This window comes from Dreissena polymorpha, chromosome 5 (genome assembly GCF_020536995.1).
Source record: "Dreissena polymorpha isolate Duluth1 chromosome 5, UMN_Dpol_1.0, whole genome shotgun sequence".
NCBI classification, from domain to species: Eukaryota; Metazoa; Mollusca; class Bivalvia; order Myida; family Dreissenidae; genus Dreissena; species Dreissena polymorpha.
In genome coordinates, this window is record NC_068359.1 from 54,375,331 (window position 1) to 54,402,973 (window position 27,643).

Here is a 27,643-nt window from a genome sequence, read left to right on the forward strand (position 1 = left end):
TGACATAATTTTCTGTCAAATATTACAGTTCTGGATCATATTATTGACAAGGATTATCAAGTAATTTATACAGTGTGTGAAATTTGTATGCATGCAGTTATTGTTACATTTTTATTGTATTTTGGTTGGGAATCGATGTCAATGTTATGGGAAGGAAGTTTCCATTTCAAACTTTCAGATTACATTGTATTCATATACAAATTAGAACTCCTGAAAATGGGTAAAAAGTGTGTATTCGTACAATTACGACCTTAACCCTTGATCTGGTTATGTCTGTAATGTACTTCATTTATGTATAGTTATAGTTGTGTTGTTTTTTTTTCGGTTCGGCTAAATTTTCTTTGGACCGGCACATTTTCTGAAATTCCTGTCCGGATGACCGGCAGATTTTTTCCAATTTCGCCAAGCCTGTAAAGGCTATTTAACATGTTATGTGTGTTTACCATTATTTATATTAAACGCTCTCGGTAATTTCCTTTTTATAAGGAAAACTGCAAATTAAGACATAAGTGCACGTTTGATTAAAAAAATCAATCAAGACCATCATGCTTTAGAAGCACATGAGTTTGTTCGATTACTTATGGCATCAATTTTAGAGCTCTACAAATTAATTATAATCAAAACACTCTGAAGTATTTATAGTCAATCAACATGGGAGGCTGCTTATTATTTAAGGTTGAATAAAACAAAAGGGAGCATTAATGGCGGTAAAGCAATTATGGAGTTACGATTTTACTCAACAACGAACCTTTAAAAAATCTAGCAAATTAACTCTGTTTAAAAAATGTTTTGTTTTGTTTTTAAACTTAATAGAAATGGCTTTTGAAAACAGATTACACAATTTACATTATTAATGTACATCGTGTAATCTGTTTTCAAAAGCCATTTCTATTTTCAATAAAAAATAGTATTTTCTAGCAGTTTAAACTTCTTTTAAGGGTTGGCAAATCCAGGCTTTCACTTTTATTTTTGAACTTTTGATTTTGATGCAATTTTTTGAAATCTGTTCACTTCTTTTAAAAATATTGTTTAAACACATTTCCAATGTGGTGGATTTAGGCAGCGCTTTACAACAAAGTTAAAATATATAAATCTTTTACTGCACTTAACCCTTTCCCACTTAGAAGAAAGTGAAGCTGTGCAAACAGCATAAAACCAGAACAGCCTGCGAGTAACTCGCAGGTTGTAACAGTATAGGCCTTTAATTGAATGCATGAGTCATACCCAGTGCCACTCTGTTAGTATATATATACATGCCTCCACAGTTAACTCAGTCTATTGCTAATAACAGGTTCAGGTGTTATGCTGTTTGCTGCTCACCAATATCTAAATGTTGGAAATGAAGCCTCGAAAACTTGAGTCTTAAATTTAATTTATTTTCCTTTGGGACTACATATGGGTAAAATATGTATCAAAGTGGTAACGGGTTAACGTCAGAATATTTGCTTATGCACATAGTATTATTTTGGATGCAATAACAAAAAGTGTTAATTATTCAGGGTACTTTGAAGCAGCAGTCTACAATTATTTACTTACAAAACATGGCAGAAATATTTTATACTGAACACATTACCAAATAAATGCAGAAAAATATATCCAAAAGAAAATTTGTAAAATAATATTGTGGTAAGATTTTTTATTTTATTTACTATGTTCTAGATGCTTTTATGGAGATGGCTCTTTGGGTTTCCATAATACTGGTAGAATGAATTGTGGAAAGTGTGCTCTTTGGGTTTCCATAATACTGGTAGAATGAATTGTGGAAACTGGGAAGATTGCTTTGTGCGACCTTGTTAGATTCTTTTACACATTTAACCATTTTTATTTGTTTACTGGTAATTTTAATTTAAGACAAACATTTCAATAATTAGAAGGTGACATTGTGCAGTGCTGTTATTAATAGTTCTTCTTGGGACAGGTCACTTTGACTCTTCCTGACAAGTGACTTTTGTTCCTAGATACATGTAAGCCAAATATTGTGTCTTGTCCTCCGACTGGACAAGTTCTTTTTTATCATGATGGAAAACACTTATATTGTATTAAATTCCTAAAATCCAACGAACAATGTGACTTTTTTCTTACAATCTGCGTGATTATGATAGCTTATTGTATTGTTTGTTATCGGTAATAAAAAGGTGAAAAATGCTCTAAAAAACAGAAAAGAATGAAAACATGCATTGTTGTCTTTCTTCATTAATGTAATTGGCTGAAAGTGGATGTGTTGCTACATATAGGTTGCTTAATTGAATATTTTGGTGGTTACCATATTACTGCTGTTTACATGATTAAATCATTTATTTAATGAAACAAACTTGTTCACATGTGTTCTTTATATATTTGCTTTAAATGTCATGCATTTATACATTCAGAAAATAAACAAATATACAATTTATCTATAGTATTTCATTTGGTAAAACAATTTGTATAAATTATGAACAATTACAAATTAGTATACTGTTATTATTTGAGAGTCTGCTTTGTGACAAAGTGGGGATAACCCTGAACATCACAATTTGTAATTATCAACAAAAACAGTTTTCTTAAATGTACTGAATAATGTATTTTTTGTATGTTGCAGCAAATTTGTGATATTTACATGCCTGCTGGTGTTTTCACTGCTGTTCTCTCTGAGATTGGACAATACGATAGAATGGAACTATTGGATCATCTTCTTACCTATCTGGATATGGAAGTTTTTTGTGATTGCCGGCGCCATTGTTGGCAGCTATGTGTGGTTCAAGCACCCTCTCTACAGGTATTGGCATCATGTGGGATGATTTTAAACAGTTCACAAGATTTCTTTCATTTTAATACTTAATAAGATGCATCTTCTCTCATACACATTTTCTCACACACAAGGCTAATGTGTTGCCTCTCTATAATACTGGTTGCAGGTAGGTGACTTTGATAGCTTTTGAAATATTTTATATAACTTGCCAACAAATTAGATGGAGTAAACCTTTTTAAATACACTGCTGTGACAGTTCCAGTGTTAAAAATATCACCCTTTTAACACCAATTTTGTTTTTGTTGGTACCTTTCTATCATTCAAGTGGATGAACGGGACCTTTTTTATTTAATGTCAATGATTAATATGTTTATATTTTAATCTTACAAAAAAAATCTTTTATTTCGTTTATTGAAAAGAATTATTAACCCTTGTAAATAGTAACATGTACAATACATTTTCAACTGATTATTTAAGGTTTTAACAGATAATTTGCCAATTATCTCTTCATCATTCTCATAATAATTGTACCTGTAAATACAAATGTAGTTAACGGTATTAGCTCCTGTATACAATAATTTTTCGTATTATTTGTCTACTAACATGTGTATTATTATGAAGACAATTAAATACTTAAAGCATTGAATTACATGCACACTTATGGTATCCATTCATCTTTTGATGCAACTAAAATTCTCGTGAATAATAAACAGGCTTAGGGATGGCATTTCCCCCGAAATGTATTTATGTATTGAAACAATTCATATTTGCTCATTACAATGGGATATGTAAATCAAAAAATTATTTAAAACCTCCTGTGGGATTACGAATTAGGCATACAACAACAACTAAAATAAATTTTACGACACTGAAGTCCTTTTATTGATAGTTCACATGCATGGGGCACTACTGCTGGTACACATTGATAGTGCACATGCATGGGGCACTATATACTGCTGGTACACATTGATAGTTCACATGCATGGGGCACTATATACTGCTGGTACACATTGATAGATCACATGCATGGGGCACTACTGCTGGTACACATTGATAGATCACATGCATGGGGCACTATATACTGCTGGTACACATTGATAGATCACATGCATGGGGCACTATATACTGCTGGTACACATTGATAGATCACATGCATAGGGCACTACTGCTGGTACACATTGATAGATCACATGCATGGGGCACTATATACTGCTGGTACACATTGATAGATCACATGCATGGGGCACTATATACTGCTGGTACACATTGATAGATCACATGCATAGGGCACTACTGCTGGTACACATTGATAGTTCACATGCATGGGGCACTATATACTGCTGGTACACATTGATAGATCACATGCATAGGGCACTACTGCTGGTACACATTGATAGATCACATGCATAGGGCACTATATACTGCTGGTACACATTGATAGATCACATGCATGGGGCACTATATACTGCTGGTACACATTGATAGATCACATGCATGGGGCACTATATACTGCTGGTACACATTGATAGTTCACATGCATAGGGCACTACTGCTGGTACACATTGATAGATCACATGCATAGGGCACTATTGCTGGTACACATTGATAGTTCACATGCATAGGGCACTATTGCTGGTACACATTGATAGATCACATGCATGGGGCACTATTGCTGGTACACATTGATAGATCACATGCATGGGGCACTACTGCTGGTACACATTGATAGTTCACATGCATAGGGCACTACTGCTGGTACACATTGATAGATCACATGCATGGGGCACTATATACTGCTGGTACGCATTGATAGATCACATGCATGGGGCACTACTGCTGGTACACATTGATAGTTCACATGCATGGGGCACTACTGCTGGTACGCATTGATAGATCACATGCATGGGGCACTACTGCTGGTACACATTGATAGATCACATGCATAGGGCACTATATACTGCTGGTACACATTGATAGTTCACATGCATAGGGCACTACTGCTGGTACACATTGATAGTTCACATGCATGGGGCACTACTGCTGGTACACATTGATAGATCACATGCATGGGGCACTACTGCTGGTACGCATTGACAGATCACATGCATGGGGCACTACTGCTGGTACACATTGATAGTTCACATGCATAGGGCACTATTGCTGGTACACATTGATAGATCACATGCATAGGGCACTATTGCTGGTACACATTGATAGATCACATGCATGGGGCACTATTGCTGGTACACATTGATAGATCACATGCATAGGGCACTACTGCTGGTACACATTGATAGATCACATGCATAGGGCACTACTGCTGGTACACATTGATAGATCACATGCATAGGGCACTACTGCTGGTACACATTGATAGTTCACATGCATGGGGCACTATTGCTGGTACACATTGATAGTTCACATGCATAGGGCACTATTGCTGGTACACATTGATAGATCACATGCATAGGGCACTATTGCTGGTACACATTGATAGATCACATGCATAGGGCACTACTGCTGGTACACATTGATAGTTCACATGCATGGGGCACTACTGCTGGTACACATTGATAGATCACATGCATGGGGCACTACTGCTGGTACGCATTGACAGATCACATGCATGGGGCACTACTGCTGGTACACATTGATAGTTCACATGCATAGGGCACTATTGCTGGTACACATTGATAGATCACATGCATAGGGCACTATTGCTGGTACACATTGATAGATCACATGCATGGGGCACTATTGCTGGTACACTTTGATAGATCACATGCATAGGGCACTACTGCTGGTACACATTTATAGATCACATGCATAGGGCACTACTGCTGGTACACATTGATAGATCACATGCATAGGGCACTACTGCTGGTACACATTGATAGTTCACATGCATGGGGCACTATTGCTGGTACACATTGATAGTTCACATGCATAGGGCACTATTGCTGGTACACATTGATAGATCACATGCATAGGGCACTATTGCTGGTACACATTGATAGATCACATGCATAGGGCACTATTGCTGGTACACATTGATAGTTCACATGCATGGGGCACTACTGCTGGTACACATTGATAGTTCACATGCATAGGGCACTATATACTGCTGGTACACATTGATAGATCACATGCATAGGGCACTACTGCTGGTACACATTGATAGATCACATGCATGGGGCACTACTGCTGGTACACATTGATAGATCACATGCATGGGGCACTACTGCTGGTACACATTGATAGATCACATGCATAGGGCACTACTGCTGGTACACATTGATAGTTCACATGCATGGGGCACTATATACTGCTGGTACACATTGATAGTTCACATGCATAGGGCACTATATACTGCTGGTACACATTGATAGATCACATGCATAGGGCACTACTGCTGGTACACATTGATAGATCACATGCATGGGGCACTACTGCTGGTACACATTGATAGATCACATGCATGGGGCACTACTGCTGGTACACATTGATAGATCACATGCATAGGGCACTACTGCTGGTACACATTGATAGTTCACATGCATGGGGCACTATATACTGCTGGTACACATTGATAGTTCACATGCATAGGGCACTACTGCTGGTACACATTGATAGATCACATGCATGGGGCACTATATACTGCTGGTACACATTGATAGTTCACATGCATAGGGCACTACTGCTGGTACGCATTGATAGATCACATGCATAGGGCACTACTGCTGGTACACATTGATAGTTCACATGCATGGGGCACTATATACTGCTGGTACACATTGATAGATCACATGCATAGGGCACTATATACTGCTGGTACACATTGACAGATCACATGCATAGGGCACTACTGCTGGTACACATTGAAAGATCACATGCATGGGGCACTATATACTGCTGGTACACATTGATAGATCACATGCATGGGGCACTACTGCTGGTACACATTGATAGTTCACATGCATAGGGCACTACTGCTGGTACACATTGATAGATCACATGCATAGGGCACTATATACTGCTGGTACACATTGACAGTTCACATGCATGGGGCACTACTGCTGGTACACATTGATAGATCACATGCATGGGGCACTACTGCTGGTACACATTGATAGATCACATGCATGGGGCACTATTGCTGGTACACATTGATAGTTCACATGCATGGGGCACTACTGCTGGTACACATTGATAGATCACATGCATAGGGCACTACTGCTGGTACACATTGATAGATCACATGCATGGGGCACTACTGCTGGTACACATTGATAGTTCACATGCATAGAGCACTACTGCTGGTACACATTGATAGTTCACATGCATGGGGCACTACTGCTGGTACACATTGATAGATCACATGCATGGGGCACTACTGCTGGTACACATTGATAGATCACATGCATAGGGCACTATATACTGCTGGTACACATTGATAGATCACATGCATGGGGCACTATTGCTGGTACACATTGATAGATCACATGCATGGGGCACTATTGCTGGTACACATTGACAGATCACATGCATAGGGCACTACTGCTGGTACACATTGATAGATCACATGCATGGGGCACTACTGCTGGTACACATTGATAGTTCACATGCATAGGGCACTACTGCTGGTACACATTGATAGTTCACATGCATAGGGCACTATTGCTGGTACACATTGATAGTTCACATGCATGGGGCACTATATACTGCTGGTACACATTGATAGATCACATGCATAGGGCACTACTGCTGGTACACATTGATAGATCACATGCATGGGGCACTATATACTGCTGGTACACATTGATAGATCACATGCATAGGGCACTATTGCTGGTACACATTGATAGTTCACATGCATGGGGCACTATATACTGCTGGTACACATTGATAGATCACATGCATAGGGCACTATTGCTGGTACACATTGATAGATCACATGCATAGGGCACTATTGCTGGTACACATTGATAGATCACATGCATAGGGCACTACTGCTGGTACACATTGATAGTTCACATGCATAGGGCACTATATACTGCTGGTACACATTGATAGATCACATGCATGGGGCACTATATACTGCTGGTACACATTGATAGATCACATGCATGGGGCACTATTGCTGGTACACATTGATAGTTCACATGCATGGGGCACTACTGCTGGTACACATTGATAGTTCACATGCATGGGGCACTACTGCTGGTACACATTGATAGATCACATGCATAGGGCACTACTGCTGGTACACATTGATAGATCACATGCATGGGGCACTATATACTGCTGGTACACATTGATAGATCACATGCATGGGGCACTACTGCTGGTATACATTGATAGATCACATGCATGGGGCACTACTGCTGGTACACATTGATAGTTCACATGCATGGGGCACTACTGCTGGTACACATTGATAGATCACATGCATGGGGCACTATATACTGCTGGTACACATTGATAGATCACATGCATGGGGCACTACTGCTGGTACACATTGATAGATCACATGCATGGGGCACTACTGCTGGTACACATTGATAGTTCACATGCATAGGGCACTACTGCTGGTACACATTGATAGATCACATGCATGGGGCACTATATACTGCTGGTACACATTGATAGTTCACATGCATGGGGCACTATATACTGCTGGTACACATTGATAGATCACATGCATAGGGCACTACTGCTGGTACACATTGATAGACCACATGCATAGGGCACTATTGCTGGTACACATTGATAGATCACATGCATTGGGCACTATTGCTGGTACACATTGATAGTTCACATGCATGGGGCACTATATACTGCTGGTACACATTGATAGTTCACATGCATAGGGCACTACTGCTGGTACACATTGATAGATCACATGCATAGGGCACTATATACTGCTGGTACACATTGATAGATCACATGCATGGGGCACTACTGCTGGTACACATTGATAGTTCACATGCATAGGGCACTATTGCTGGTACACATTGATAGATCACATGCATGGGGCACTATATACTGCTGGTACACATTGATAGTTCACATGCATGGGGCACTACTGCTGGTACACATTGATAGTTCACATGCATGGGGCACTATATACTGCTGGTACACATTGATAGTTCACATGCATGGGGCACTACTGCTGGTACACATTGATAGTTCACATGCATGGGGCACTACTGCTGGTACACATTGATAGATCACATGCATGGGGCACTACTGCTGGTACACATTGATAGATCACATGCATGGGGCACTACTGCTGGTACACATTGATAGTTCACATGCATGGGGCACTATATACTGCTGGTACACATTGATAGATCACATGCATGGGGCACTACTGCTGGTACACATTGATAGATCACATGCATAGGGCACTACTGCTGGTACACATTGATAGATCACATGCATAGGGCACTATTGCTGGTACACATTGATAGTTCACATGCATAGGGCACTACTGCTGGTACACATTGATAGATCACATGCATAGGGCACTACTGCTGGTACACATTGATAGTTCACATGCATGGGGCACTATTGCTGGTACGCATTGATAGATCACATGCATGGGGCACTATTGCTGGTACACATTGATAGATCACATGCATAGGGCACTATTGCTGGTACACATTGATAGATCACATGCATAGGGCACTATTGCTGGTACAAATTGATAGATCACATGCATGGGGCACTATATACTGCTGGTACACATTGATAGATCACATGCATGGGGCACTACTGCTGGTACACATTGATAGATCACATGCATGGGGCACTATATACTGCTGGTACACATTGATAGTTCACATGCATGGGGCACTATTGCTGGTACACATTGATAGTTCACATGCATGGGGCACTACTGCTGGTACGCATTGATAGATCACATGCATGGGGCACTATATACTGCTGGTACACATTGATAGATCACATGCATAGGGCACTATATACTGCTGGTACACATTGATAGTTCACATGCATGGGGCACTATATACTGCTGGTACACATTGATAGATCACATGCATAGGGCACTATATACTGCTGGTACACATTGATAGTTCACATGCATGGGGCACTACTGCTGGTACACATTGATAGTTCACATGCATGGGGCACTACTGCTGGTACACATTGATAGTTCACATGCATAGGGCACTATTGCTGGTACACATTGATAGTTCACATGCATGGGGCACTACTGCTGGTACACATTGATAGATCACATGCATAGGGCACTACTGCTGGTACACATTGATAGATCACATGCATAGGGCACTATTGCTGGTACACATTGATAGATCACATGCATAGGGCACTACTGCTGGTACACATTGATAGATCACATGCATAGGGCACTACTGCTGGTACACATTGATAGATCACATGCATAGGGCACTACTGCTGGTACACATTGATAGTTCACATGCATAGGGCACTACTGCTGGTACACATTGACAGTTCACATGCATGGGGCACTACTGCTGGTACACATTGACAGATCACATGCATGGGGCACTACTGCTGGTACACATTGATAGATCACATGCATGGGGCACTATATACTGCTGGTACACATTGATAGATCACATGCATGGGGCACTATATACTGCTGGTACACATTGATAGATCACATGCATGGGGCACTATTGCTGGTACACATTGATAGATCACATGCATAGGGCACTATTGCTGGTACACATTGATAGATCACATGCATAGGGCACTATTGCTGGTACACATTGATAGATCACATGCATAGGGCACTACTGCTGGTACACATTGATAGTTCACATGCATGGGGCACTACTGCTGGTACACATTGATAGTTCACATGCATGGGGCACTACTGCTGGTACACATTGATAGTTCACATGCATGGGGCACTACTGCTGGTACACATTGATAGTTCACATGCATGGGGCACTATATACTGCTGGTACACATTGATAGATCACATGCATGGGGCACTACTGCTGGTACACATTGACAGTTCACATGCATGGGGCACTATATACTGCTGGTACACATTGATAGATCACATGCATGGGGCACTACTGCTGGTACACATTGATAGTTCACATGCATGGGGCACTATATACTGCTGGTACACATTGATAGATCACATGCATGGGGCACTACTGCTGGTACACATTGATAGTTCACATGCATGGGGCACTACTGCTGGTACACATTGATAGTTTACATGCATGGGGCACTACTGCTGGTACACATTGATAGTTCACATGCATGGGGCACTACTGCTGGTACACATTGATAGTTCACATGCATGGGGCACTATATACTGCTGGTACACATTGATAGATCACATGCATGGGGCACTACTGCTGGTACACATTGACAGTTCACATGCATGGGGCACTACTGCTGGTACACATTGATAGATCACATGCATAGGGCACTATTGCTGGTACACATTGATAGTTCACATGCATAGGGCACTATTGCTGGTACACATTGATAGTTCACATGCATGGGGCACTATATACTGCTGGTACACATTGATAGATCACATGCATAGGGCACTACTGCTGGTACACATTGATAGATCACATGCATGGGGCACTACTGCTGGTACACATTGATAGTTCACATGCATAGGGCACTACTGCTGGTACACATTGATAGTTCACATGCATGGGGCACTATATACTGCTGGTACGCATTGATAGTTCACATGCATAGGGCACTACTGCTGGTACACATTGATAGATCACATGCATAGGGCACTACTGCTGGTACACATTGATAGTTCACATGCATGGGGCACTATTGCTGGTACGCATTGATAGATCACATGCATGGGGCACTATTGCTGGTACACATTGATAGATCACATGCATAGGGCACTACTGCTGGTACACATTGATAGATCACATGCATAGGGCACTACTGCTGGTACACATTGATAGATCACATGCATGGGGCACTACCGCTGGTACACATTGATAGATCACATGCATAGGGCACTACTGCTGGTACACATTGATAGATCACATGCATAGGGCACTATATACTGCTGGTACACATTGATAGTTCACATGCATGGGGCACTATTGCTGGTACACATTGATAGATCACATGCATAGGGCACTACTGCTGGTACACATTGATAGTTCACATGCATAGGGCACTACTGCTGGTACACATTGACAGTTCACATGCATAGGGCACTATTGCTGGTACACATTGATAGATCACATGCATAGGGCACTATATACTGCTGGTACACATTGATAGATCACATGCATAGGGCACTCTTGCTGGTACACATTGATAGATCACATGCATGGGGCACTACTGCTGGTACACATTGATAGTTCACATGCATAGGGCACTACTGCTGGTACACATTGATAGATCACATGCATAGGGCACTACTGCTGGTACACATTGATAGTTCACATGCATAGGGCACTATTGCTGGTACACATTGATAGATCACATGCATAGGGCACTACTGCTGGTACACATTGATAGATCACATGCATGGGGCACTACTGCTGGTACACATTGATAGATCACATGCATAGGGCACTATTGCTGGTACACATTGATAGATCACATGCATGGGGCACTATTGCTGGTACACATTGATAGATCACATGCATGGGGCACTACTGCTGGTACACATTGATAGATCACATGCATAGGGCACTACTGCTGGTACACATTGATAGATCACATGCATGGGGCACTACTGCTGGTACACATTGATAGATCACATGCATGGGGCACTACTGCTGGTACACATTGATAGATCACATGCATGGGGCACTACTGCTGGTACACATTGACAGATCACATGCATGGGGCACTACTGCTGGTACACATTGACAGTTCACATGCATGGGGCACTACTGCTGGTACACATTGATAGTTCACATGCATGGGGCACTACTGCTGGTACACATTGATAGTTCACATGCATAGGGCACTATTGCTGGTACACATTGATAGATCACATGCATGGGGCACTATATACTGCTGGTACACATTGATAGATCACATGCATAGGGCACTACTGCTGGTACGCATTGATAGATCACATGCATGGGGCACTACTGCTGGTACACATTGATAGATCACATGCATGGGGCCCTACTGCTGGTACACATTGATAGATCACATGCATGGGGCACTATATACTGCTGGTACACATTGATAGATCACATGCATGGGGCACTATATACTGCTGGTACACATTGATAGATCACATGCATAGGGCACTACTGCTGGTACACATTGATAGTTCACATGCATAGGGCACTATTGCTGGTACACATTGATAGTTCACATGCATGGGGCACTACTGCTGGTACACATTGATAGTTCACATGCATAGGGCACTATTGCTGGTACACATTGATAGATCACATGCATGGGGCACTATTGCTGGTACACATTGATAGATCACATGCATAGGGCACTACTGCTGGTACACATTGATAGTTCACATGCATGGGGCACTATTGCTGGTACACATTGATAGATCACATGCATAGGGCACTATTGCTGGTACACATTGATAGATCACATGCATAGGGCACTACTGCTGGTACACATTGATAGATCACATGCATGGGGCACTATTGCTGGTACACATTGATAGATCACATGCATAGGGCACTACTGCTGGTACACATTGATAGATCACATGCATGGGGCACTATTGCTGGTACACATTGATAGATCACATGCATAGGGCACTACTGCTGGTACACATTGATAGTTCACATGCATAGGGCACTATTGCTGGTACACATTGATAGATCACATGCATGGGGCACTACTGCTGGTACACATTGATAGTTCACATGCATGGGGCACTACTGCTGGTACACATTGATAGTTCACATGCATAGGGCACTATTGCTGGTACACATTGATAGTTCACATGCATGGGGCACTACTGCTGGTACACATTGATAGTTCACATGCATAGGGCACTATTGCTGGTACACATTGATAGATCACATGCATGGGGCACTATTGCTGGTACACATTGATAGTTCACATGCATGGGGCACTATTGCTGGTACACATTGATAGATCACATGCATAGGGCACTATTGCTGGTACACATTGATAGTTCACATGCATACGGCACTACTGCTGGTACACATTGATAGTTCACATGCATAGGGCACTACTGCTGGTACACATTGATAGTTCACATGCATAGGGCACTATTGCTGGTACACATTGATAGTTCACATGCATGGGGCACTACTGCTGGTACACATTGATAGATCACATGCATGGGGCACTATTGCTGGTACACATTGATAGTTCACATGCATGGGGCACTATATACTGCTGGTACACATTGATAGATCACATGCATGGGGCACTATTGCTGGTACACATTGATAGATCACATGCATAGGGCACTATATACTGCTGGTACACATTGATAGTTCACATGCATAGGGCACTATATACTGCTGGTACACATTGATAGTTCACATGCATGGGGCACTATTGCTGGTACACATTGATAGTTCACATGCATGGGGCACTACTGCTGGTACACATTGATAGATCACATGCATAGGGCACTACTGCTGGTACACATTGATAGATCACATGCATGGGGCACTATTGCTGGTACACATTGATAGATCACATGCATGGGGCACTATTGCTGGTACACATTGATAGATCACATGCATGGGGCACTATTGCTGGTACACATTGATAGATCACATGCATAGGGCACTATTGCTGGTACACATTGATAGATCACATGCATAGGGCACTACTGCTGGTACACATTGATAGATCACATGCATAGGGCACTACTGCTGGTACACATTGATAGATCACATGCATAGGGCACTACTGGTGGTACACATTGATAGATCACATGCATGGGGCACTACTGCTGGTACACATTGATAGATCACATGCATGGGGCACTATATACTGCTGGTACACATTGATAGATCACATGCATGGGGCACTACTGCTGGTACACATTGATAGTTCACATGCATGGGGCACTATATACTGCTGGTACACATTGATAGTTCACATGCATGGGGCACTATATACTGCTGGTACACATTGATAGTTCACATGCATAGGGCACTACTGCTGGTACACATTGATAGATCACATGCATAGGGCACTATATACTGCTGGTACACATTGATAGATCACATGCATGGGGCACTATATACTGCTGGTACACATTGATAGATCACATGCATAGGGCACTACTGCTGGTACACATTGATAGATCACATGCATGGGGCACTATATACTGCTGGTACACATTGATAGTTCACATGCATGGGGCACTATATACTGCTGGTACACATTGATAGATCACATGCATAGGGCACTACTGCTGGTACACATTGATAGTTCACATGCATGGGGCACTATATACTGCTGGTACACATTGATAGTTCACATGCATGGGGCACTATATACTGCTGGTACACATTGATAGTTCACATGCATAGGGCACTACTGCTGGTACACATTGACAGTTCACATGCATGGGGCACTATTGCTGGTACACATTGACAGTTCACATGCATGGGGCACTATTGCTGGTACACATTGACAGATCACATGCATGGGGCACTATTGCTGGTACACATTGACAGATCACATGCATAGGGCACTATTGCTGGTACACATTGATAGTTCACATGCATAGGGCACTATTGCTGGTACACATTGATAGATCACATGCATGGGGCACTACTGCTGGTACACATTGATAGTTCACATGCATGGGGCACTATATACTGCTGGTACACATTGATAGATCACATGCATGGGGCACTATTGCTGGTACACATTGACAGTTCACATGCATGGGGCACTACTGCTGGTACACATTGACAGATCACATGCATAGGGCACTATTGCTGGTACACATTGACAGTTCACATGCATGGGGCACTACTGCTGGTACACATTGATAGTTCACATGCATAGGGCACTACTGCTGGTACACATTGATAGTTCACATGCATAGGGCACTACTGCTGGTACACATTGATAGTTCACATGCATAGGGCACTACTGCTGGTACACATTGATAGTTCACATGCATGGGGCACTACTGCTGATACACATTGATAGTTCACATGCATGGGGCACTACTGCTGGTACACATTGATAGTTCACATGCATGGGGCACTACTGCTGGTACACATTGATAGATCACAAGCATGGGGCACTTCTGCTGGTACACATTGATAGATCACATGCATGGGGCACTATATACTGCTGGTACACATTGATAGATCACATGCATGGGGCACTACTGCTGTTACACATTGATAGATCACATGCATGGGGCACTATATACTGCTGGTACACATTGATAGTTCACATGCATGGGGCACTATATACTGCTGGTACACATTGATAGTTCACATGCATGGGGCACTATATACTGCTGGTACACATTGATAGTTCACATGCATAGGGCACTACTGCTGGTACACATTGATAGATCACATGCATGGGGCACTACTGCTGGTACACATTGATAGATCACATGCATAGGGCACTACTGCTGGTACACATTGATAGTTCACATGCATAGGGCACTACTGCTGGTACACATTGATAGATCACATGCATAGGGCACTATATACTGCTGGTACACATTGATAGTTCACATACTTAGGGCACTACTGCTGGTACACATTGATAGTTCACATGCATAGGGCACTATATACTGCTGGTACACATTGATAGTTCACATGCATAGGGCACTATTGCTGGTACACATTGATAGATCACATGCATGGGGCACTATATACTGCTGATACACATTGATAGATCACATGCATGGGGCACTACTGCTGGTACACATTGATAGTTCACATGCATGGGGCACTATATACTGCTGGTACACATTGATAGTTCACATGCATGGGGCACTACTGCTGGTACACATTGATAGATCACATGCATGGGGCACTACTGCTGGTACACATTGATAGATCACATGCATGGGGCACTACTGCTGGTACACATTGATAGTTCACATGCATGGGGCACTATATACTGCTGGTACACATTGATAGTTCACATGCATGGGGCACTACTGCTGGTACACATTGATAGATCACATGCATAGGGCACTACTGCTGGTACACATTGATAGTTCACATGCATGGGGCACTATATACTGCTGGTACACATTGATAGATCACATGCATGGGGCACTATATACTGCTGGTACACATTGATAGATCACATGCATGGAGCACTATTGCTGGTACACATTGATAGTTCACATACATGGGGCACTACTGCTGGTACACATTGATAGTTCACATGCATGGGGCACTACTGCTGGTACACATTGATAGATCACATGCATAGGGCACTATATACTGCTGGTACACATTGATAGATCACATGTATAGGGCACTACTGCTGGTACACATTGATAGTTCACATGCATAGGGCACTATATACTGCTGGTACACATTGATAGATCACATGCATGGGGCACTATATACTGCTGGTACACATTGATAGATCACATGCATGGGGCACTATTGCTGGTACACATTGATATTTCACATGCATGGGGCACTATTGCTGGTACACATTGATAGTTCACATGCATGGGGCACTATTGCTGGTACACATTGATAGTTCACATGCATGGGGCACTATTGCTGGTACACATTGATAGATCACATGCATAGGGCACTATTGCTGGTACACATTGATAGTTCACATGCATGGGGCACTACTGCTGGTACACATTGATAGATCACATGCATAGGGCACTATATACTGCTGGTACACATTGATAGTTCACATGCATAGGGCACTATTGCTGGTACACATTGATAGTTCACATGCATGGGGCACTATATACTGCTGGTACACATTGATAGATCACATGCATGGGGCACTACTGCTGGTACACATTGATAGTTCACATGCATGGGGCACTATATACTGCTGGTACACATTGATAGATCACATGCATAGGGCACTACTGCTGGTACACATTGATAGATCACATGCATAGGGCACTATTGCTGGTACACATTGATAGTTCACATGCATAGGGCACTATTGCTGGTACACATTGATAGTTCACATGCATGGGGCACTATATACTGCTGGTACACATTGATAGTTCACATGCATGGGGCACTATATACTGCTGGTACACATTGATAGATCACATGCATAGGGCACTATATACTGCTGGTACACATTGATAGATCACATGCATGGGGCACTACTGCTGGTACACATTGATAGTTCACATGCATGGGGCACTATATACTGCTGGTACACATTGATAGTTCACATGCATGGGGCACTATATACTGCTGGTACACATTGATAGATCACATGCATGGGGCACTACTGCTGGTACACATTGATAGATCACATGCATGGGGCACTATTGCTGGTACACATTGATAGTTCACATGCATGGGGCACTACTGCTGGTACACATTGATAGATCACATGCATAGGGCACTACTGCTGGTACACATTGATAGATCACATGCATGGGGCACTATATACTGCTGGTACACATTGATAGATCACATGCATGGGGCACTATATACTGCTGGTACACATTGATAGTTCACATGCATAGGGCACTATATACTGCTGGTACACATTGATAGATCACATGCATGGGGCACTATATACTGCTGGTACACATTGATAGATCACATGCATAGGGAACTATATACTGCTGGTACACATTGATAGATCACATGCATAGGGCACTATATACTGCTGGTACACATTGATAGATCACATGCATGGGGCACTATATACTGCTGGTACACATTGATAGATCACATGCATGGGGCACTATATACTGCTGGTACACATTGATAGTTCACATGCATGGGGCACTATATACTGCTGGTACACATTGATAGATCACATGCATAGGGCACTACTGCTGGTACACATTGATAGATCACATGCATAGGGCACTATATACTGCTGGTACGCATTGATAGATCACATGCATAGGGCACTACTGCTGGTACACATTGATAGTTCACATGCATGGGGCACTACTGCTGGTACACATTGATAGTTCACATGCATAGGGCACTATATATTGCTGGTACACATTGATAGATCACATGCATGGGGCACTATATACTGCTGGTACACATTGATAGATCACATGCATGGGGCACTACTGCTGGTACACATTGATAGATCACATGCATAGGGCACTATATACTGCTGGTACACATTGATAGATCACATGCATGGGGCACTATATACTGCTGGTACACATTGATAGATCACATGCATAGGGCACTACTGCTGGTACACAGTTCACATGCATGGGGCACTATATACTGCTGGTACACATTGATAGATCACATGCATAGGGCACTACTGCTGGTACACAGTTCACATGCATAGGGCACTACTGCTGGTACACAGTTCACATGCATGGGGCACTATATACTGCTGGTACACATTGATAGATCACATGCATGGGGCACTACTGCTGGTACACAGTTCACATGCATGGGGCACTACTGCTGGTACACATTGATAGATCACATGCATAGGGCACTATATACTGCTGGTACACATTGATAGATCACATGCATAGGGCACTACTGCTGGTACGCATTGACAGTTCACATGCATAGGGCACTACTGCTGGTACACATTGATAGTTCACATGCATAGGGCACTATATACTGCTGGTACACATTGATAGATCACATGCATGGGGCACTACTGCTGGTACACATTGATAGATCACATGCATAGGGCACTACTGCTGGTACACATTGATAGTTCACATGCATGGGGCACTATTGCTGGTACACATTGATAGATCACATGCATGGGGCACTACTGCTGGTACACATTGATAGATCACATGCATGGGGCACTACTGCTGGTACACATTGATAGTTCACATGCATGGGGCACTATTGCTGGTACACATTGATAGATCACATGCATGGGGCACTATTGCTGGTACACATTGATAGTTCACATGCATGGGGCACTACTGCTGGTACACATTGATAGATCACATGCATGGGGCACTACTGCTGGTACACATTGATAGATCACATGCATAGGGCACTATATACTGCTGGTACACATTGATAGTTCACATGCATAGGGCACTATTGCTGGTACACATTGATAGATCACATGCATGGGGCACTACTGCTGGTACACATTGACAGTTCACATGCATGGGGCACTATTGCTGGTACACATTGATAGATCACATGCATGGGGCACTACTGCTGGTACACATTGATAGTTCACATGCATGGGGCACTACTGCTGGTACACATTGATAGATCACATGCATAGGGCACTACTGCTGGTACGCATTGATAGTTCACATGCATGGGGCACTACTGCTGGTACACATTGATAGTTCACATGCATGGGGCACTACTGCTGGTACACATTGATAGTTCACATGCATGGGGCACTATATACTGCTGGTACACATTGATAGATCACATGCATGGGGCACTACTGCTGGTACACATTGATAGTTCACATGCATAGGGCACTATATACATGTACTGCTGGTACACATTGATAGTTCACATGCATAGGGCACTATTGCTGGTACACATTGATAGATCACATGCATGGGGCACTACTGCTGGTACACATTGATAGTTCACATGCATAGGGCACTATATACTGCTGGTACACATTGATAGTTCACATGCATAGGGCACTATTGCTGGTACACATTGATAGATCACATGCATGGGGCACTACTGCTGGTACACATTGATAGTTCACATGCATAGGGCACTATATAATGCTGGTACACATTGATAGATCACATGCATGGGGCACTACTGCTGGTACACATTGATAGATCACATGCATGGGGCACTATATACTGCTGGTACACATTGATAGTTCACATGCATGGGGCACTACTGCTGGTACACATTGATAGATCACATGCATGGGGCACTATATACTGCTGGTACACATTGATAGATCACATGCATGGGGCATTACTGCTGTTACACATTGATAGATCACATGCATGGGGCACTATATACTGCTGGTACACATTGATAGTTCACATGCATGGGGCACTATATACTGCTGGTACACATTGATAGTTCACATGCATAGGGCACTACTGCTGGTACACATTGATAGTTCACATGCATGGGGCACTATATACTGCTGGTACACATTGATAGATCACATGCATGGGGCACTATATACTGCTGGTACACATTGATAGTTCACATGCATAGGGCACTATATACTGCTGGTACACATTGATAGTTCACATGCATGGGGCACTATATACTGCTGGTACACTTCATTCATAACGCTTTAAGTGCTGCTTCTAATTCTCCTGTGCCCAATAAAAGAGCGACCAAAGACAATCTTCATTTAGTATGAAAATTAATAAATAATCGAGAGTTGACGAAAACAAGATAATTTTTTGTGAAGCAACCATTTAATGCACCCATTTTAAAAGAGGAAGTATTTTTAAGCCCCCAAAAAGAAGAGAATATTATACACTATTGTACATTGTTTATTAATTTAATGTCTCCCATCTCATGTCAAGCGTATACTTTCAGGACATGTCTGATTCTCACATCCTTTTCATGCATTGTTTGAAAAAACAATACAGTATACATGTATATGTAAACCATGGCTATGCACCTTTAATAGTCATTTTGTCAATTTTTGAACATGTGCATTCACAAAATTATATTCAGTTAATGTTTTCCATACCAGGTTAGAGGGTGACAGTTTTGTGCAGTTCAAGGCAATGGTCATCACAACAAGTCTGCACCTGATGCTACTGGTGTTTGATGTATTGGCCTGTGACAACCTGCAGACGAATGGACACTCATGGATTTTCGTCTTCATACCCTTGATGTTCATGTCAATTGTGGCCATAGGGTTTTGTGTATGGGCAATTAAAAATGAGCGTTCTTTTGAGGTGGGCAGCCTTTGTAGTGTTTTTAACTCCATTTTATGCCCCCACTTTTAAGAGGGGAAGGAGATGCCTAAAGATGTCCTGTTGGATATATGTCTTGTGCATAAAGATATGACCATGCTCCTTCTTTGATCTGTTGGATATATGTCTTGTGCATAAAGATATGACCATGCTCCTTCTTTGATCTGTTGGATATTTGTCTTGTGCATAAAGATATGACCATGCTCCTTCTTTGATCTGTTGGATATTTGTCTTGTGCATAAAGATATGACCATGCTCCTTCTTTGATCTGTTGGATATTTGTCTTGTGCATAAAGATATGACCTTGTCCCTTCTTTGATATGTTGGATTTTTGTCTCGGCTTAACTCAAAAAGTAACACTATGAGAAGACTCAAACTGTACAAATATCTTTGCCAGAATGTGAACTTCTGCACCTCCATATTTTGGATCCGTAATATATTTGGGCTGTGCTCTGTGCAAAAGGGGTCTAATGCATGTGCATAAAGTGTCATCTTAGATTGGCGTGTTCAGTACACACAGGCTAATCAGGGACGACTTTTTCGCTTTAATGATATTTTATGTTTCAAGAAAGTCTCTTCTTCAAGTTTCAGCGGAAAGTGATGTCCCTGATTAGCCTGTGCGGACTGCACAGGCTAATCTGCGATGACACTTAATGCACATGCATTAAACCCCTTTTTCACAGGGTAAAGCTCATTTGCAGTTTTCTATTGCAGTAATTTCAGCACTTCTCGATTAAAGAATGACTAGTGACTGGTGAATGATATGTTCATTATTTAACTGCAAATCTTGCTGCCTTTTCTACGACTTTCTTAAATTTATTATAAGTTTAAATTTTTTCATTGTTTCAACATATTAAAAGGTAATTAGATTGGACTGTTATATGAATTTGTTGAACAGTCATGTTGTCATTTTACAATTGTTGTAAGACTGACTACAAAATACTATTAACTTTTTCTCAATTGTCAACTTTGATAAAAAAAATCTTTTGCATTAAAAAGAATGTTTCACACTGTATACAAGGACCAGTACTACCCTGTTCAACACTTGTACATTTCAGTTGGAGTTGTTTTGTTCTGTGAACATCCTGCAGTTTATTTTCCTAGCCCTTCGCTTAGACAATGTGATAACATGGAGCTGGGTTGTAAGTAGCATTACTTTTACCTAAATGTGAAATGCGGTAAATGTGTCATAACGTAAATGTATCATTAGGTAAATGTGTTGTACTGTAAATGTATCATTAGGTAAATATGTCATATGTAACATGTATCATAAGGTAAATGTGTCGTACGGTGAATGTGTCATACGATAATTGTGTAATAAGTAAAATGTATCATAAGGTAAATGTGTCATAAAGTATATGTGTCATAAGGTAAATGTAGCATAAGGTAAATGTGTCATAAAGTATATGTGTCATAAGGTAAATGTAGCATAGGGTGAATATGTCATTAAGTTAATTTTGCATAAAGAAAATGTGCCATAAGGTACATGTATAAAAAGTAAATGTATCTTTAGGTAAATCTGTCGTTAAGTAAATTGTTCATAAGGTAAATGTATCTTTAGGTAAATCTGTCGTAAAGTAAATTGTTCATAAGGTAAATGTATCTTTAGGTAAATCTGTCGTTAAGTAAATTGTTCATAAGGTAAATGTATCATAAAATATGTATCATAAGGTTAATGTGTCATAAGGTAAATGTATCATAAAGTTAGTGTGTCATAAAATTGTCATAAGGTTAATATAGCATAAGATAAATGAGTCATAATATTGATGTGTCATAAAGTAAATATGTTATTAAGTAATTGTTCATAATGTGTTTGTATCTTAATGAAAATATTTCATTTGCGTCGCTCTGGAGAGCGGCGACTAGTATGTAATGCATTTTTTTTCGCTTATGGGAGGAGAAGTTATTTTACGGATCAATGTATACATTTTTGTTTTAAGAATATCTTGCATAGTGGTGATTTTTGTGTGTAAATTAGTGAAGATAAGTACTGCATTTGTGCCTATTACATTTATCACAACATTTATTGCCAATAATGCAAAGCTAATTGTTTTAATTAATAACTGATCCACAACTGATCACAGGGGAAAGATCACAGGGACTGGGCAAATATGCGAAACTTTCTGGTTTTGTATAAAAACAAAACATAATCAAAATATATTTATTTTGTGTTTTTCTTTTAATTTGCTTATTTAGTGGAGAATCAATGTAGTACGATATTTGACAACCTATCGCGCAAGCAAGTTTATTGGAAGGCGTAGTGGTTCGAAAAAGTACAATGTATTAGTTTAATAATAGACATATAATAACGATCGCTATACACAACTTCACCAAATAGCAATACATAAATGATGTCAGCTGGAATAGCTCGGGTGGGAGAGCGTTAGACTGAAGTTGTTTACGCAACAATCATCTAAAGACCCCCGGTTCAATCCCGGGTTCCGGCACGAACGGAAATGTCCGGCGGCTGACAATTTTAATAAATTGTTAGTTAATAAATATAATAAAGCTTTATTTTATGTAGACATTTTAAAATCCATTTTACTACAATTAGACATGTTCATTAAAATAAATGGATGCCGCGTGGTGACAACGTTAATTAAAATTTCTTACATCACTTATATATCTTATACAAAAATACACGTGTTTTTATATTAACAAATAAATGCAAGCAATACATCTATTATCTGTGTATTTTTATGGTTGTCTATCATAGGCCCTAAGTACTATCCCTACCACATATAGAGTTGCGATAAAGGAAGCAGCCTCTTATCAAGGAGGAGCTGTGTCCCAGCAACCGGTTTCCCTAGAGTCAAGCACTCCTTGGAGTTTTTTTTAAGAATCACATATAGAGCGCAAAGCGCGACAAGTATTACTATCCAGGTGGTATGGGCCCTTTAGCATTATCCGACCATTACGTCCATAGTTATCTTCCTTAGAATTTGAGAAATTTTGAAATCGTTGTTCGAAGTCCAAAATTTTCATCCGATTGCTCCCAAACTTGCACAAGTTTTTTTTATCAATGAGGACCCAATCCAAACTCTCTATATGAGCAATATCGGACCATAAGTTCAGAATTATGTCTCTTTGAATTTAAAAATATAAGTGAAAAACTGCTTGGTTAGGTGATTATGTCAACATTTGTCATCAGATTCTTTCCAAACTTACAGTGTCTTCATATTAATGAGCATTTTTACCTCATTAAAAATGAGAAACATCGGGACAATAAGTCCAGAATTTTTTTCTATTAAATTTGACAAAATAAACAATTTCCACTTGTTTAAAAGATTTCACAACTTTCGACTGAATCTTTCCAAACTTGTTAAGTGTTTTTATATCAGTATTACTCGAACCCTACTGAAAATGATGAATATCGGAGCAATAAATCTATTATGATCTTTTACTGAATTTCGAAGTATTGTGAAATGCAGCTTCTTTATGCAATTTACAGTTTTCATTCAAATTTTTTTTTTCAAACTTTTACAGTGTTTTCATATCAATGAGTACTCAACCCCTATGGTAAATGAGCAACGTAAGAATAAGTTCAGAATCATCTCCCCTTGAAGTTGAGAAAAATATGAAATTACGCGTACAAGATGAAGCAGATTTTTTAAAACCTACACAGTTCTGTTCCATTAATGAAAACTGCACACGAATGCCAGTAAAAAGAAGGAAACCAATGTAAACAAAATGAACTATGAAATATTTGGGGGTTACAACACAAAATCATAGATAATGGTTATTTGGGGGTTATAACACAACATCATAAATAATGGTTATTTGGGTGTTATAACACAACATTATAGATAATGGTTATACCTGTATCTTTTTCTATTTTGTATAAAATAATCGGCCAATATATGAATATTTACAGTAGAACAAAAATCTTTCCATGTAACTTCATTGAGTGCCTTTTACACTGAAATTCCCAACGCCCTTTGATGCTTTGCATCAATACTTATCTTGTAAGGTTAATGTATCACAGGTAAATGCGTCATTAGGTAAATTTGTATGCCCCCGGATCGAATGATCGGGGTTATATTGTTCTTGGCCTTTCTGTCTGTCTGTCATTCTGTCCCAAAACTTTAACCTTGGTCATAACTTTTGCAATATTGAAGATAGCAACTCGATATTTAGCATGCATGTGTATCTCGTGGAGCTGCACATTTTGAGTGGTGAAAGGTCAAGGTCATCCTTTAAGGTCGAAGGTCAAATATATGGCTTCAAAGCGGCGCAGCAGGGGGCATTGTGTTTCTGACAAACACATCTCTTGTTTGTAAATGTGTCAAAAGATAAATGTATCATTTGATGTTTAGTAAGATGGACTGCTAATGTTTGTTTTTGTTTGTTTATTTTATATATTAATGCTTTCAATATATATATACTCTGAGAAAGTGATACGAAAATTATGCTTTCCTGAAAGCTGATTTTTTTTAAACATTTGAACATATCAAGGAACAGACTTTAAATGTATACTCATATTTAAAAAATATGTACCGGTATGCACAAAATATGCTTTAACAGACATCCTTCCTTCTGCAGATCGTGTTCATACCAATATGGATCGTGATGTGTGTGTCATTGATAGGCGTCATCTATGCCATCATTCTGGCGATTCTGTTGTCACGGACACCTAACATTCTGCGGGACCGGAGAAGGGGGAATCTGACAACTGCAATAGGCTATTCCCTGCTTGTCATTCCAATGTTAATATTTGAGGTAAGCCTTTAAATATTGCAGCAAGTTAGCAACTTCATATTTAATTCATTGACTTAACACCTAAGTATAAATAGCATACTTTAAAATATTTTTATTATAAGGTTTTCTCGTGCCTTTGTGTCGACGTTTAGCTTTGTTTGTATTTGTACTTAAACTTTGGTGTTCTTAAAAAACTTCTTGTACAAATCTTTTTTATTTTATAAACACTTTAATTAATAGCAACTTCTTTATCTTGAACATTTGATATCAGTTTATTCATATGCATTTGGGCACAAATCATAAAATAACCAAATGTGCTATGCAGTTACTTTCAAAAATAACATTCAATATAGTTGTATTAAGTATGAATAAACAACCATTTACCGAGGACAATGTGTACACACTTTTAAAGATTACCGGTATTCTTGATGGCTACATGGGTGAAATCTTTGCACTGTTGTGTTTAAGTGTCTGTTTTTGCCATCTTGATATATCTTCAAAAAATGAAAATGTAAAGGTTTGGACCTGGATGACCCCTAACTTTTTGTTTCTTGAGTCAAATTTTATTCATTAGTAATGCTAAGCATGTAGTTGGAAATATGGGCAGTGATAATTTTTCATTTTTAACCAATGAGTTGTTAAAGTACACATGTGCTGAAACAATGAGCTTTTTCCAAAAACATTGAGCTTTTTGCCGCTGGTTTTCAAATTTTTAATAAAAAAACTGAAAAATCAACGCATTTTTAATGATTCATAAATATTTTTGTTTCTAAAAGTAACTGTTATAACTAAAAACACATAACATTAACAGACTGAGTTTCGAGTTTGTTATAACATCATTCGAGAGCATCAGCGATGCAAGTACATCTACTATTTTGAAAAAGTTTTTGCATAATGGCAAATAACTTATAGTTGGTTAAAATACGAAATTGAAGGTTACGTGATGTACTTGCCTCGCTGACGCTCTGGATGATGCTACATGTTCATTACTTTCGACAACTCCAAATGCAGCCTTCACAGATAATTGATCTTGACAGGGTTTTATTTATTTTTTTGGTGGCATTTTGACAGTTCAGAAAGCAGATGCGAGCGTTCGGATGGTTCTATGTCGTCTTATTCAATTTTATAGTTCATGCACAAAGAGAACCATTATGAAACGCTGATACGAATGATGTAGT

The 27,643-nt window shown here is 40.2% G+C and overlaps 1 protein-coding gene across 3 annotated transcripts in view; it reads left to right on the top strand.

The window, feature by feature from the left end:
• LOC127881318 (transmembrane protein 185A-like) overlaps positions 1-27,643 on the top strand; it is a 39,717-nt gene that overhangs the window by 2,088 nt on the left and 9,986 nt on the right. For all 3 annotated transcript variants that reach the window (XM_052429075.1, XM_052429073.1, XM_052429074.1), the window contains exons 2-5: positions 2,579-2,755; positions 21,542-21,749; positions 22,826-22,909; positions 26,310-26,486. In XM_052429075.1, the coding sequence (XP_052285035.1) occupies positions 2,579-2,755; positions 21,542-21,749; positions 22,826-22,909; positions 26,310-26,486 (646 nt within the window). The remainder of the gene's footprint in view (positions 1-2,578; positions 2,756-21,541; positions 21,750-22,825; positions 22,910-26,309; positions 26,487-27,643) is intronic.